The sequence below is a fragment of the Sycon ciliatum genome, chromosome 2 (genome assembly GCF_964019385.1).
Source record: "Sycon ciliatum chromosome 2, ocSycCili1.1, whole genome shotgun sequence".
Classification (NCBI taxonomy): domain Eukaryota; kingdom Metazoa; phylum Porifera; class Calcarea; order Leucosolenida; family Sycettidae; genus Sycon; species Sycon ciliatum.
In genome coordinates, this window is record NC_088644.1 from 36,849,647 (window position 1) to 36,865,861 (window position 16,215).

The window sequence follows — 16,215 nt, forward strand, 5'->3', positions numbered from 1 at the left end:
CATGTAGTCATGTATTTTCCAATACAGTCTACACATGCAGCATGACAGTTTTCATGCTCTGAACTGTATAGCCCGGCTCATCAGGGAGTCTTAAAATACCGGTATTTTACGACTCCCTGATAGCCATGATCACCGGCTTGCGTTGATTCACCTTGACACTGCACAAATCCAAAATGGCGGTACATTTAAATACACGTAGCTTAGCTGCAGCTTGCCACGTTTGGGGGACGGAAAAAAAGTCACTTGAAATCCTGTTATCATGATGCGACTATGTTTAGACAACGAACTCCGAAAATGGCATTTTTTCTATTTGTGTCCGGCTGCGTATTCCAAATTCAAGTCAGCTTCAAAGACATGCACTATTACCCAAATACGACTCCCTGATGTAGATCTACTACAAGTACAAGTAGTAATGACTAGCGCAAAAACGAAAATCATCCTGTGATTATAATCCGAATCTTCATACTCTTATCACTCCCTTAGTATTGACTCACATAGATTTTGCCATACCTAAGCAGTCAAATATTCCTGCATAGTTCACTCCTTAGGGCTATATTGACCGCTTATATTAATTTTGACTCCTTTTTAGCGATTGAACACATGCTTTGGTCAGTCGTGATAAATCTAATATTGACCTCGTAAAAGACCTCGGCTTCGCCTCGGTCTTTTACTCGGCTTTTATTTCCTATCATTCATGTATTGACCTCGTACTCAGTCACTTGACGCCAGAACAATCCATTCCGCATTCGCACAGTCGCACTACAACTCGAGGATACGCCAGGACCCTTGTGTGTCAAGTGTGTACTACTAGTACTACTTGTAGTAGACTCCGGGATTGCTGCCATAGCTACTGCTGTACTACCGGGGCCGGGGCGGTAGTCTTTGTCTTTGCGGTGCAGGGGAGACCACACGCGTGGCACTTGTCTTTGTTTTGCGCGTATAGTGCACTGGCGTGGCAGTGGCACTGGCAGCGGATACGTTTAGCTAGAGATGTGCACCTGGCAGAGAAAATAAAAAAATTAATAATGGTTGTGTGAGTGTGGTCGTACTCGTAACATGCCCGAGGGTTCGCTACATGGCTTTCTTTACGACGAACGAAGCAGCATGCGTGCGTGCCTTTCCACAAAATCGACCGCTTCTCCACTACAACTGAGAACGCTATAGCCCAGGCGGCATGATTGGTTCCATAGCAAGTTCCCCAGCGAAAACGATAATGGTATCCGCGCTCTCGGGGCGGGAAATAAGAGGAACCTGGCTCACAGCACTCTGTTCGTCTGCTCGAGTACCTGCTCTGTGTCTGAAAAGAACATTTGCAAGTCAGGAAGCTCTTCCACTTGGCTGACGAAGCGAAGGAGTCTTGCAGGAACCTGGCCTTCAATTTTCCAACAATGCCGCCGCCCATGGTCAGAATTCACGGAGTGTTCGCGTGGCACGGTGCATCCACCACGAAGATGCAAGGTAAGAATCCATGCTACAGTAGACCAATTCGATACGCATACCGTAATCCCAAACGTAGACTCTACCCGTAATAGAAGTTATGGCCATGCAGGACGTTTCGGCACACCCAAAAAGACGAAGTCAACCAGCCCCTCTTGACTTCGTTAGCATATTTCCGGTGCGTGTGCATGTGCGTGCTGATGCGTGCGCGTGCGCGTGCGTGCGCGCGTGTGTGTGTGTGTAGGATGTAGAAATCTGTTTCAAAACTAGTGGAACCCACCAGGACGATCTTACTGTATTCAAACCCTACACTACAGCAATAGGCTCAGCTAAATAATTTCTAACAGAAGCAGTACTACTGTCTTTGTGCGGTGATGGTTTATTCCTGTGCACATTGAGGCACCTCGTATGGTGCATCACCGCATCACTGATTTCTCTCCAGGAAACAGGAAGGTGCAATCAGCATCGGAGCACAGACTCTGATCAAATTGGCATCTGTTGAAACATGTTCAGCTAGTACATGTACTAGTTTGTGCTGTATAACATTTAATTGGTATTATTATCATGGCCACTCCAGCTGCACGACAAAGCGATCATTTCCGCACCTAAGCAATGCTACCTGTAGGCTAAAGTGAACATGTATTTTGATCGCTTGGCAGGGTTCACTCAGCAGCAGAAACTGATAGCCAGCTAGCTGCAGTCCTTCAACACTGGTTGTTCTGAATATTCATGCTCATGCACACATATTGGAGAGAATACATGAAGCAGGACAGGAAATGTGTCTCTGCCAGGTCTGAATGAGGACACCTAGTGCCACACTGCCAGGTCTGTTGATACTCAGAGAGTAGTAACCCACTCAACATCAGTTTGCTGCTGTTCCTGATCAGTTGGCACCCTGGACATGTCTATGGTCGGATGAACCTAGGTCTCCGAGCTGCCAATATTGTTGGCGTGCTCCACTGAAGAGACAAAGGATGTTGCTTGAGCTCTCTCCGTGGAGGCTCACCCCGATTTTGATGCGGGCAGCTGGAATGCTCCACCCATACACACTCACAGTCATCAAACCCGGTAATTATATTGCTATTCATAAGCTTGTGAAGACAGCTAAAAACAGTCATTCCTTTCAAACAAGCTTCCAGAGACGAAGTTGATAAACTCTGTCCGGCATAAGCTGTTTGCCTGTGTTTTTCTGACCTTGCATCTCTATTAACATCACTCTAAGTTCCTTTCCTTTGGAAAACTAGCACTAGCCATGCTGATGCACCAGTCAACGCAAAGCATTGTACTAGTTGGTACGTGTATATTGATTGTATTTCTGGGTGTTCAGGAAGCAGTTGCCACTGACGAATGCAAGGTGACTTCCTTTGCCGCAGAGCTACCCTCCTGGAAACCACCCAATCTACCCGGTAAGCTCTAGCAGTCCAGTAGATCTGATGAGTGACGGGCTGAAGGACCTTAGGAAGATGAATGTGTATGTTTGTATTAGTGCTGAAACGATTACGTTTTTTCCTTAGTGGCTAAGCTGATACCATAACGATCGGCTTATCGGCTAAACGATTATTATTGTACCTACATCAGTACAATGTACATTCTGTGAATTTCAAAAAAAATAAAGAGTCCAACATCGCCAACGACGGAAAGCGGGTGCATAGATCCGATGATCCCGCAACAAGTCCGTCAGCTGTTCGGACTGACCAGGCGGATACAGACAAGACAGAGGCGACGCACTGGTAGCAACCCAAGAGCTGATGGTGACCTTCGCCTGTGACTTCGCTGACTCCGACGATGAAGTCAGTGAAGCTGGCCAGGGGTGCAAATCGGCAGATTTCGACAGATAAGCTGACTTGAGGCGCGTCAACAAGTAACTAGTTGCTTTTCCTGTCTATGCTCAACGTAGGCTCCGACGCCAGGCCTAGCTCGTCGTCGAGCAAACTGGTTCGGGAACAGTCGACAGAACGGAAAACACGAAACTGAAGACCCCTTTACTGTCTTTAGCTCAAGACTACCCGCACGTTGAGGGAACTCCAGCCCCTGCAGCTAGTGTAGCCACATACTGAGGCTGCCAGTCCTGCATGCTGTATGTAAGAAAAGTAGTCAGCTGAAAAGACGGCGACAGTGATCGTGTCGATGTTTCTCAGATCGTGCTTGTACTTTTACACGTGCATCGATGTTGCAAGTTTACAGTCATGTACATATTCGTGTCGTACTCGCACCACTTTCGGTGCATGCACACTCTGTGCGACCCCAAAAGGGGGGAAATCCTGTACCGAGCGTAAGTACCATTCTACTCGTTTAGCCGATAAAATCGAAATAACCGCTCGATCTATTTCTTATCGAGTAAGTAACGAGTAATCGATATAATCGTTTCAGCACTAGTTTGTATGCCAGTGCGCTTGGGGGGGGGGGGGGGGGGCAATCCAGAAATGGGAGCACTTAATGCCGATCCCGGAGGTTCTTGGCTGGTTGGTTGGTTGGTTGGATTTATTTAAAGTCGTACAACAAACAGGCATATCTGCCTCCTTATATGAAGACGACTTCTGGCAGTAAAACATTTTAAAGAAAAGAGAAAGGAAAAAAAAGAAGATAAGATCAAGAATGTATAGACTGAGCATACAGCTAGCCTCGGCATGTATCAGAGCATCAGGATTACTACATACTCTTGGACTTCTTCTGCGGTGGTATTCATTTCTATTGTTCCAGTGCATTGCAACCTGCGTGTGATCCCAACCTGTGCTCTCTGCTGTCTGCTCCGAATCCAGTTACAAGCCACTTCGTCCATTACCACCATAGATTCTTCCTCCATGTATACTTCACCAGCTCTGCCATGCATGTCAAGGTTGATCCATGGTGTACAGCGGGACTGGTGGACAGCAGCAGCAGCCTTGACACCAGCAGCAGCAGCAGCAGCCTTGACACCAGCAGCAGCAGCAGCAATCCCGCCCCTGCTAGTCCCAGAAACAGTAGTAGTGGTGGTCACATGACTGCTGCTGATCAGCCATGCAGCTACAATATTTCAGAGGCCAATGCATTACCACTGCGGTGGATAGTGAATGCAACCACAGACAACCCTGTCTGTGCGTCGGGAATTCTACGACCAAGACCAAGCACTGCTCAACTGAACTTATATATTCTGCCGCACCATAATGCTTCCAAATTGCTACGCAACTGGTCCAGCGTCACTGTCGCAGTTTATGACGATCCAGCAAAGTACCTGCGTCTGCCAGTACTTGCCTTCAGAATCATGAGTGGTGAGCATTCCAGACTTCGTATTTTGTCAGCTGCTGCTGCTGCTGATGCTGCTGCTGGTGGTGTTGTTGTTGTTTGTAGTTGTTGCTGTTGTTGTTGTTGTTGTTGTTGTTGTTGTTGTTGTTGTTGTTGTTGTTGTTGTTGTTGTTTCAAATCTTTATTCTCACGATAGCTGTTGTTGTTTCAAATCTTTATTCTCACGATAGCCAGTGGCCTATAAGAGGTAATAGTGTAAGAAAGGAGAAAGAGTGAGGAAGAATTGGGTGGGCAGGGCCAAGGGGTTAATGACTACTTAAGTGTACGGTTGTTGTTGTTGTTGTTGTTGTTGTTGTTGTTGTTGTTGTTGTTGTTGTTGTTGTTGTTGTTGTTGTTGTTGTTGTTGCTGTTGTTGCTGTTGTTGCTGTTGTTGCTGCTGTTGTTGCTGCTGTTGTTGCTGTTGCTGTTAAATGCTGCTGCTGTTGCTGCTTCTGCTGCTGTTGCTGCTGCTGCTGCTGCTGCTGCTGCTGGTGGTGGCAGTGGTGGTGGTGGTGGTGGTGGTGTCGGTTGTGTTGCTGCTGCTGCTGCAGCTAGTGTTGTTGTTGTTGTTGTTGTTGTTGTTGTTGTTGTTGTTGTTGTTGTTGTTGTTGTTGTTGTTGTTGTTGTTGTTGTTGTTGTTGTTGTTGTTGTTGTTGTTGCTGCTGCTGTTGTTGTTGATGCTGCTACTGCTGTTGTTGTTGGTGTTGTTGTTGTTGTTGTTGTTGTTGTTGTTGTTGTTGTTGTTGTTGTTGTTGTTGTTGTTGTTGTTGTTGTTGTTGTTGTTGTTGTTGTTGTTGTTGCCATTGCTACAGTCCTCGCCATTGTTATCTTCATTATCATATCAGAGTTGTGCCATGCAGGAATCGATCGAAGTCATCAAACTTAGTACTGGTCTTCGCTGTACCTTACTTCCACCTGGCTCTTGCAGTTTGTTATCTGCTTAGAACCACATCTTCGCCTTGATCCTTGAGGCTGATGGCGTTCCTACGGATGCGGAAAACCAGTCCGAGTCTCGCGCAAACCGTGAAATTAGTTAAGAACTGCATAATCGGTATTGATATTCCAACTCACTACGTGTGTTTATGCCTGTGCTTGTTTGACAGGACCAAAAGGCGGCCAAACCCTCAGCCCATCGTTCTCATCTTGGCAATTTTCTGGCTATAGCAAGATTTATCTAACAGAAGGCGCAGAGAAATGTGTCCAATTTGTATTAACTCCGACCGGTCTGGAGCCTTGCCATATTGCTAAGGAAATGATGTCACTCTACCGGGACAATGTTCTCCTGGATCGAGAGGGGGCTGACGTCAACATATCCATGACCTCCTCATCTGGCCAGTGTCTTCCGACCAAGATCGGGGTTTGTTTTCTATTGCCGCAGTCGAACAAGACCGAGGGCAACTACACCATGGTTCTCTACGGTGGTAGCACGTGTACCGGACTACACTGTGATAACATCCTGCTGCATCAGTTCTCAGTGATAGTTAAACGTGCTCTTCTAATGGCAGCAGCTACGACCACCTTGGCCACAACCTCAGGTACTAAAACTGCCGCAGTAGAAATGATCATCTTACATCAATTTAAGAATACACAAAGGTCAAAAAGAATGGTTCCACCAATTATATATACATACGTTGTAACGCTGCGTTTCATGCACGTAGCTAAATGCTAAAGCAATCATCAGACAACTAATGCTTTTGTCGCGGGATAGCTTGTTCTTATTGTGGGGGATACGCATGGGCATGTAGAGGAGGTGTGAGTTATCAATGCAGGGCATGCATGGGAAGAGCGAGTGATAGGAATTACTGTAACGGAAATGCTTCTCCCCCTGGCCCTCGCCACACAACAACGCAAACTCTTGATTGTATCTTCAATACTCTTATATTATACCAAGAAATGACGAGGGCGCAGGAGGAGAGAGACAAACTTGGTGAGGACAAAAAGGACAACGGGAAGACTCTCGGGAAAAGACTAAGTCCAGACTCGAAGAAAACAACAACGAACAAGCAGTAATAAACCGACGACAAATCGAGACGACCAATCAGGGACGAATACGTACAGAACACATGACCAAGACCAAGACAACCAGACCACGGACGAATCACACATGACTCTCATTCCCAGACCAAACTAGCACTGCGCATGTACAGCATTCACTTGACAGTCACTCTCACACAGACGGAAGCACATCCTCACACTCTGACAACGCGTACTCTTGCATGCACCACATACCATAAACGTCACACATCACACCATACTCGCGCGTACACTTAGACCATATATGACATCAGACACTGGACTCCACAAGACAAGAACCAAATACAACGACATGCGTAAATCATTGTTGTAATACAAATAATTCGTCACATTACATCACTGGATGGGCATGCGCAGTAGGCGCGAACTATGCATGGAGCGTGCAGAGGCGGAGAAACCACCAGGCCGGACAAGGGTAAGGCATGGGGGCACTGGGCAGGGGGTGTGATGTGTGGCGGTGGAAGCACACTGTGGTGTCCACATTCAACAGCCGCGGGTATTCAGAGGATGTGGCGGTGATAGTAGTAGCGCGCGGTGGCTATGTCACGGCAGAGTAGGTGGAGAGGTAGAACTTGTTTTGGTGTCTGCACTTTGATACCAATTCCGACCTCTTGTTGAGCAGAGTGTGAAGCGTCTTGAAGGTGATGATGCGCAACTTTTCTGCTAAACACAAGCAGCACCTTTTGGATATGTTGCTGTAGGACTTGGCCCGATCTATGACTGCCCATTTGATACTGTATCCCTCACCTTGGTCAGCCAGCGCCCATGTGTGCTTGGATAGCTCGGTCTTGGTACGGTACTTTTCATGCCGCATGCTGGTTAGACGGTTGCCATAGCGCACCTTGAAGGGCGTCTCGCACAGGCCGATGTATTGCCTTTCCTCGCCGGTACTTGGGGTTGTGACGGAGGCCTGGTACACCACTTCCCCCTCCAAGCATCCGCCGCCCAAAGGGCATGATGGCTTGGCTCGGCAGTTGCACCCTGCCGCAGATCTCTCTTCACCAGGCGTTAGTACCTTTTGGTTGTGTCCCTTCATCAGGTAGGACATGTTGGGCATGCAGGAGTAGCTCAACTTCAATGTGTTTCTGTTGAAGATCTTGTGTAGTGGCGACGCGACAGGGAAATGTTTTCTGACTAGTTTGAAAAACCTCTGGCCGATATTGGTGGATACAGATTTGCTGTATGGTGGGTTGTACCATGTTATGTTTCTCCTCCGCTTGTTCTTCTTCTTGTTCTTCTTCTTCTTGGTAGGCCCACCGCAGCGTTACAACGTATGTATATATAATTGGTGGAACCATTCTTTTTGACCTTTGTGGTTACGCTCCGCCCTTGTGGTGTTGAGCACTGTTGAAACCTGGGTATACCCACTTATGTCAATTTAAGAATATGTATTGCAGGGTGATCCTTGAAGACAGAAATGTAATGGTAGATGTCCCAGTTCTGTGGCCCACTGTATAGAATCACATTGGCGGCTACTGAAGAAACTGAAATGACATGAGCAGACGGAGAAGTGGAGAAATCTTAGTTGCAAGACCAGGCGAGTTTAAACTTGGTATTTCCTTCTGGTATACATGTACATTTACTTGATAGTTCCAATGCCGTGTATGTATTTGCATTTACAGGAAGGCATCGGCCATATCACACTAACTCCTATTCTCTTTCTGCAACGAACATGAGCTTGACAACGAGCGTTGAGATGCGGGAAACGTCCATGCGCTTTTCTCTGCCTGGTTTGCTGTCAACCAACGACCGGGCTCCTGCGAAAAGCGCCGTGCCAGTCAGCAGCAGCACGATGGCATCACCAACCAAGCCGCTTTCAGAGTACACAAGAACTCCTCTGGCTCCATCACTGCCACCAAGCTCAGAGTCACAGTGGAGTGTCCACCTTGTTGCTACGCTGTCATCGACCATGGGAGTTGCTTTGCTGTTGGGCCTGATGATTCTTTGCGCTCTATATCGAACACGATGGCGCGTTCGTCCACCTTCATCATCTCTGCACAGGGCAAGGAAGGTCTACCTCAAGAAGACATGTAAGAGAGTCGTAAGAGAACACTGTAAACTGGCTCAATTTGGTGGGTACCAATAAAACTTTAATGTTAAAGAAGCGATTCATAAACCAATCTCAATTTTTTAGCAATTAACAATCAGCAATTCACATACTAGTACTGAAGTACCGTATGCCGTGCAGAATGCTGACTTTTGCGGTGACTAAACTTTAGCGAAAACACTCCTTTTTCCAAACGCACGCACACACACACACACACACACACGCGCGCGCACACACACACAAACACACACAAACACACACACACACACACACCGGCACTCACACACACACACACACACACACTCACACACTCACACACACACACACACAAAACACACCCATAATATGCTCATACATGTGTACTGTGTGTGTGTGTGTGTGTGTGTGTGTGTGTGTGTGTGTGTGTGTGTGTGTGTGTGTGTGTGTGTGTGTGTGTGTGTGTGTGTGTGTGTGTGTGTGGCAATTCATCAGCTTTGCAAGCTGTTGAACGGTGTAACCCCAGCACGCGTTGCAATGTCTAACAAAGCTTGTTTGCTATCATCGCTTCGGCAATGTGTGTGTACAGTGTGTGTTGTGTGTGTATGTGTGCGCGTGTGTGTGTGTGTGCGTGCATGTGTGTGTGTGTGTGTGTATGTGTCACCTGTGTGCAGCCATATCCAGTACGGAGTCCGAATATGACCAATGTCACTGTGCTGCGAGGTCATTAGCAGGATCTCGCTCCATTCTCACCCCTGCCTCCAACTCATCATGCTATGTCAACTGCCCTCTGGAGGGCCGTTCACATTCTCTACCGGCTATTCGCTCCGCTTTTAACAACAGTATGTCCGCAGAGGGCGCAGAACACCCCTACACAGTGGATCCAACTGAGTACATCACTATTGATCTCGAGGCAGCCGCTGCAACCTGTGAGCTGAACAGCAGCTCCAAGGCTGATCCTCAGTATGCCAGCCTGACTGACCTAGTGGGCGAAATCGGCCAGCAAGGACTGAAGACCCACGCAGACTCGGGAAAACATGATGGAAGCTGTCCGCCACACACTGGCAAAGCACTAACCCTACCAGCGACAGCAATGGCAGCAGCGGCAACAACAGCAGCAGCAGCGGCGGCAAGGACCCAGCACAATGAGGATTACATGTACATGGCAACGGACGCTATGCCGCGCTCGCACATACTTGAGGCAGCCGCAATGAGAACCAGCCGAGCTAGATCTCTCTCTGGCAAGGCAGGACAGCCACCTCGAGGCAATATCAAGCATGTCCGCTCCGAGCCAGGAATCGGTACCGCGGCGAACAACAACACCCAGGCCAACACCAAGCCCGTCCTGGTCGAGGATGAAAATGGCTATGCGTGCATGCGTGCCCAGGCAAGTACTCATCTCGCCACAAACGCACAGCACAGACATCCGAGCCTGTATTTGCGTATCAGGCCACGAATGTTATCAAAGGCCCCCTCCCCCAGTGTGTGGTATCTGTGTCTCATTTTCGGAAGCAAATCAGTTTAATGGTACAATGAGCAATGTGCATGCACTCGCGATGCCATGTCAACTGCACCAATATGAGTATCTACACTCTACAGACAGGTACCGGGTTGCATCGTGAATAGGGCAGAATTCTGAAAACGAGTCTCCAGCACAGGTTACTACACTACATGTAGGGTAAAAGGGCAGCTGCTCACTCGGGGGAGGGAGGGAGGATTGGGAGGAGGAGGGGGCAGGAGGATGAGAGAACTAGAATAGGTCCTCGTATTACAGTCAAACCTCGTTAGGATGAACTTCAAGGGACCGAACAAGTTTGTTTGTCTTATCCGGAGTTCTTCTTATCCAGATCTGACAAAAAATTAATATGCATATCATAATGGTTTGTATTCGTGTGAAGGTGCGTGCTGTGGCAAATGTAAAACATTTTTTGCATAACATAACCCAGCAACAGGTAAGTACAATGTGCAATGAATTCATTACAGCATTACATCCGCCTTGTAACATGTTTTGCCAGTACAAGAGGCCTCGACTACCGGAAAAACTACAGCTAGCGTACCCACAGGGACCGAACGTTCGTACTACACGCTGATTTTGTTCAAATCGCGCTTGAAATAATTATTAGTTCGTCTTCATGAAAGTTCGCCGTACAGAGTTCGTCGTATACGAATAATTTTGACTTGATATTATTGCCTGGCCACCCATAGGATTGGCCCTAAGTAAAAGTTAGTTTGTACAAGTGGAGGGGATGGTGTTGATGCCATTGAGAACAGCTAGGCGATGGAATGATTCCAGCTGGAGGCGAGTTTTTCCGAGCGTACATGCTTTGCAGCCATACTCAGCCAACCGAGTGTGCAGCTACAGGTACGTTGTTGGCATGACAACTTGACATGGATGATGATGTCTTGGCCCTGCAGACATTGTTGGCATGACAACTTGACATGGATGATGATGTCTTGGCCCTGCAGACATTGTTGGCATGACAACTTGACATGGATGATGATGTCTTGGCCCTGCAGACATTGTTGGCATGACAACTTGACATGGATTATTATTATTATTATTATAGACAACACCTCATGGCATGAGAAGAAAATCAGCCAGTACGGGAGATGTGGGTGTTAACCAACCATGGTGAATAAAAGAAGAAAAGTAATGGTCAAGACGGAGAAGCATGGGAGGGACAGGTGATGGTGAATCTAGTGAGCAGATTTAAATGCGTCCAGGGTACTGGCATTGCGCGTAGTAGCGGGCAGCGCAAGCCAAGCAGAGTAAGCAACAAAGAGTGGAGAGCGTACAAGGGAGGACGTTTTAGCCAAGGGGAGGGCAACAGAGCATCTTGTCTGGGAGCCATCTGTGATTCGGAACCAGTTATACACGTTAAGATGAGGAGGATGTAGAGCTAGTTTAAATTTGTGAGCAAAAGTGCAAATTAATTTTTGACGGTGGGTCGACAGTGGGCAAGCATTTGCAAGGACATACAGGGAAGCAGAAGAGTAGAGAGGGGGTGGACTAAACAGGATACGAAGAAGTTTTCTATGGTGGATTTCGAGATGCTCAGCGAGAACCGAGGACAAGCCACACCAGCTAACAGCAGCGTACATGAAAAGAGGCAGGATGTACAGTTTGTAAAACAAAATTTTACATTTGAAAGGAAGATGGAAACAATGGGGACGTATAACACCTAGGGCAGAGCTTGAACGGCTGCAAAGAGCATCAATATGGAAAGACCAAGAGAGACGATCATCAAGCATTATTCCCAGGTGTTTATGGTTGGAAACAACCTTTATGGGTTCTGGGAAATCAGGATGGTGTAAAAGTGACATGGATGAGATTGGGGGAAGGAACATTATTTCGGTTTTAGTCAGGTTGGGTCTAAGTCGCCATGTTTGCATCCAGCGTAGGACACTGCATATCTGAGCCGACACTCGAGGTACAAGAGCCGCTGAGGACGAGGATGCTGACAGTAGGGTTGTATCATCAGCAAATAACGAGACACCTGGGTCTAGAGAGGGTAAATCATTTACGTATGCTACGAACAAAAGAGGTCCAAGTATGGAGCCTTGGGGAACTCCAGAAGACACTGGTAGAGGATCAGAGTTGATGGAGAGGGCAGAAACAAACTGGGATCGGCTACTCAGATAGGACTCCAGCCAGGACAGAGCAGGGCCAGACACACCAAAGACAATATGTAGCTTGGCAAGGAGGCCACGATGCCAGACAGTATCAAAGGCCTTTGCCAAGTCAAAGAAACAGAGAGCAATATGGTGTCGAGCATCACGAAGGGTGGCAATGTCTTGTACTAGACGAGCTAGTTGGTCAGAGGTTGAGTCGTTGCGCCGAAAGCCAGATTGGGAAGGGCTAAGGCATGGTGAAATGTGGCAATACAACTGGTCGTAAAATACCTTTTCACATACTTTTGAAAGGGAGCAGAGAAGAGATATTGGACGATAGTTTGAGGCTTGTGATCGGGAGCCTTTACACTTGTAGATGGGCGTGACCTTAGCGATCTTCCAACGATCAGGAAATACGCCGGAGGAGTAGGAAAGGTTGAATATAAGGCACAGTGGGTACGCCAGAGATGGAGCCAGAAATTTGAGAACTTCATTTGGTAGGGCATCAGGACCAGGGCTTTTGTTGCTTTTTAGTCTTTTTAGGTAGCTGCGAACAGATGATGTGGTGGTATGTATAGAGCGCAGATCAGAAGACACAGTCGCAGAACGTTGCAGAGGTGGTATTGGAGAGGAATGATCGTCTGGAATACCAGCTGATGTGAATTGCGTATTGAGAGTATTAGCTATAGACTTGGGGTCAGTCACCATCGAACCATTGGAAGCTAATAACGGTGGTATGTCTTGACGTGTACTAGTTGTCCTTTGAGTGCGAACAAAGGTATACAGGTTAGGCCTGGAAGAGGGGTGAGATAGGGTGGTAGTGAGCGAACGTAAATATGCTCGATACTTAGAACGTGACAATGACTTCACCAGATTGCGCTGTTTTTTTGTATAAAGAAATATTAGCATAGGTGGAGTACTTCTTACTTAAGCTGTAGTAGTCGTATTTGAGTTTAATCGCACCTTGGAGATCTTTGTCGAGCCAAGGGATCTTGGGGTTACGGCTGGACTGACGAGGGTGGTGGCTGCCATGTTTGGGTGTAGCGGGTCTTGCTCCGTATTGTGGCACATAGAAGGAGAGCACGTCATCAAGAACTGTGGTGAACTTCTCCACAGCTTCATCAACAGTAGTGGAGGTGAATAAAAGATGCCAGTCACAGGCAAAAAGTGCAGAGTTGATGATTGACCAAGTGGAGGGTGTAACCTTGCGGAAGGCATGTCGCGGAGGGGTAGGAGTCTGAGAGCAGTTGTAAGAGGTGTTAGCAGTGGCAATGTTGTAGGCTAGCGTTGTAATGACTTGCAAATGATCCGATGCAGCAAGCGGGGCAGCATCGTCAACAGAACGTACAGAGAGGGGGCGGTTCGTAGCCAGCAAGTCCAGACAGGACAGTCTTCCATTCGGAGCGACACGGGTGGGGAAATTGACAAGCTGCTGGAGGCCAAAGCTAGAGAACACGTGTGATAGCTCCGTACCAGCACGCGATGTGGTGTCACCACTCCACCAGTCAGAATTGTGGGCATTGTAGTCACCGGTAAGAAAAACATCAAATAAAGAGAGGTCCAAGGAACACAGCGTGTCGGTAAGTGTGTCGCAAAAGGAGGTGATATCAAGAAGGGATTGTGAAGGGGGGCGGTAATGACAGCAAATGAGTAGCGGATTGGCCCGGAGACCTGCCGGTGCACCAAGCTCAAGCCATAAGGCCTCGCTTTGGGGAGAATCAAGGTCATGGCGACGGGTGCAATGTGGAAATGTCCCATCACGTATGAGAATGGCCACGCCACCATAGCCACGTAGGTTTGATCTCAGGTTCTTATGTGATGATGATGTCTTGGCCCTACAGACATTGTTGGCATGACAACTTGACATGGATGATGATGTCTTGGCCCTGCGGACAGTCTGTCTCCTTCATATTAATTTTTTAAAAGCAGTCGCTGTCAAAGAAATCCGACACGCGAGTCAAAAGTAGCGCCGCATTTCCATTTGGATTACCGGTGCATTCATGCACGATCCAAATAAAGGCAAAAAACCCATCCGAGAGCCGCAGGGGCCGCTCGAGACTTGGTGCTGGTTTCGGCTTATGGGTCGGATTTCTTTGGCCCCAGATGTACATTGTACAAAGAGTACATGAAAACGAGAGTGTGCAGCTCGGATGGGTTGCTGTCACGGCGAAATTCCGTGACTACTACAGTCCATTCATAAAAAGATGGGCTCTGGCTCTGGCGAGCTCCCGTATTTGGCGATTTTTCGTGATTTCATCGTACACAGTGCAGTGCTGCGAAATTTGAAATTTAAAAAGGGTCCAAAAAGGGTACCTGAACCGGGGTTCGAACCGCACAATGCACTGTCGCAGACGGGGTCAAACGGCCTGGATTTTTATGGTTTTTCCCAATTCAATGGTTTGGGGGCAAAACCTGGCCGAAATCCTATTCTTGTTATGGCTTGCTTTTTGGAGAAAAAAACTTCAGAAACATAATTGGAAGAGGATTCCATAGAGGATTGCAGAAAAAATTCTAAAAAAACTCAACGTTTGACCCATTTATGGCCAAAAGCTAGAAGTTCATTTTTTTCTGAATGGACTGTAGTACATCATTTTAGTGATGTAGTGGGTACAAGTAGGATTCAAGCAGGTCTCTTTCCAGCACCTGCAGCTCAGTTGTACCCACTACGCCATTTCCCGCCTCAGATCTGCGCCAAATATGATGTAATCGCGGAATTCCGCGCTCCGTGACAGACACCCATAGTAGAAAAAGCCCCTAGCTAGCTGCACACTCGCCACACTCTGGTTTTCATGTACTGTACTCTTGATTGTACAATGTAGTGTGTGACTAGTATACGTGTATGCCACTTGTTTATCACCAGTGAGTCGTCAAATTCCATGTTACCATGTATAAGTACATGCACCTGTGCAATGTACTTACTTCTTGAAGTATACAATGCCATTCTGGTGTCGTCCATATCCACGTTCTGAACAGGACGGGTGCTCTGCAAATCTAAAGACAGTGCAACGCCCAGATCGCCCTGCATTGCAAAGACAGTGCAACACCCAGTGCGTCCTGAATTGTACATGTTGCGCGTTCTGTGAATACGCTCCAATTGTGCACCCACATGATTTGGGACTTTCCCCTATTTTCTCTTGTCCAGGTGCAAGCCAGGAGCCAACAGTAGCTGCTTGAAATCACAAGTCAACTCTTCATGCCAAAGAGATTCAATCTATACAATGTGAGCGGTGATGCGGCAAGAATATTATTTCACTGGCTCCCGGTAGTTACATCTACACAAAGAGGCATGCCAGATACCACTCTCCATAGTAACATCCACACAGAGAGGCATGCCAGATAGCACTCTCCATAGCAATTCGAATGGACTACCACCTCCTGCAGACGCATGTGGCGCTGGGCGATATTGCATGACTGAGCGATGTCATGACTGGTATTGCAATGCGCACGTCCACTTTCTCTTTGTACAGATATTTCAAGCATGGTGCGCGCACGCGCACGCGTGTGTACATTTGTGTGTGTGTTTGTGTGTGTGTGTGTGTGTGTGTGTGTGTGTGTGTGTGTGTGTGTGTGTGTGTGTGGTGGATACCAGGCTAAAAATAGTGGCGGTCAATTCATCAGCCTTGCAAGCTGTTGAATGGTGTAATCCCAGCACAAGTTGCTATGTCTAACATAGCTGTTCGCTATCATCGCTTCCGCGATGGGCATGTCTGAGGTCTGAGGTCTGAGGTGTGTGCAAGCACATACTGGTACTTACGGGGACAGTGCGCATAACTGCCGCAACAAGGGCACAATAATACTGCAGTATAGCAGTATAGCAAAAGCAACTGACCACACCACCATTTACAGGT

At 47.5% G+C, this 16,215-nt stretch overlaps 1 protein-coding gene across 1 annotated transcript; it reads left to right on the forward strand.

Annotated features, from left to right (window-relative positions):
• Window positions 1-1,168: 1,168 nt before the first annotated feature.
• On the forward strand, window positions 1,169-16,050 carry LOC135809904 (uncharacterized). The gene is made up of 7 exons (XM_065323349.1): window positions 1,169-1,458; window positions 2,765-2,843; window positions 4,197-4,685; window positions 5,802-6,233; window positions 8,355-8,762; window positions 9,430-10,142; window positions 15,510-16,050. The coding sequence occupies exons 3-7, from the start codon at window positions 4,262-4,264 to the stop codon at window positions 15,531-15,533; spliced, it is 2,001 nt and encodes a 666-aa protein (XP_065179421.1). The 5' UTR covers window positions 1,169-1,458; window positions 2,765-2,843; window positions 4,197-4,261; the 3' UTR covers window positions 15,534-16,050.
• The last annotated feature ends 165 nt before the right edge of the window (window positions 16,051-16,215 follow it).

Bases quoted from the DNA above. Each gene is read 5' to 3' on its own strand.
- LOC135809904 (XM_065323349.1), top strand. From the start codon at position 4,262: ATGCATGTCAAGGTTGATCCATGGTGTACAGCGGGACTGGTGGACAGC. The intron at 6,234-8,354 runs GTACTAAAACTG...TTGCATTTACAG, and splicing joins CACCTTGGCCACAACCTCAG to GAAGGCATCGGCCATATCAC. The intron at 8,763-9,429 runs GTAAGAGAGTCG...ACCTGTGTGCAG, and splicing joins GGTCTACCTCAAGAAGACAT to CCATATCCAGTACGGAGTCC.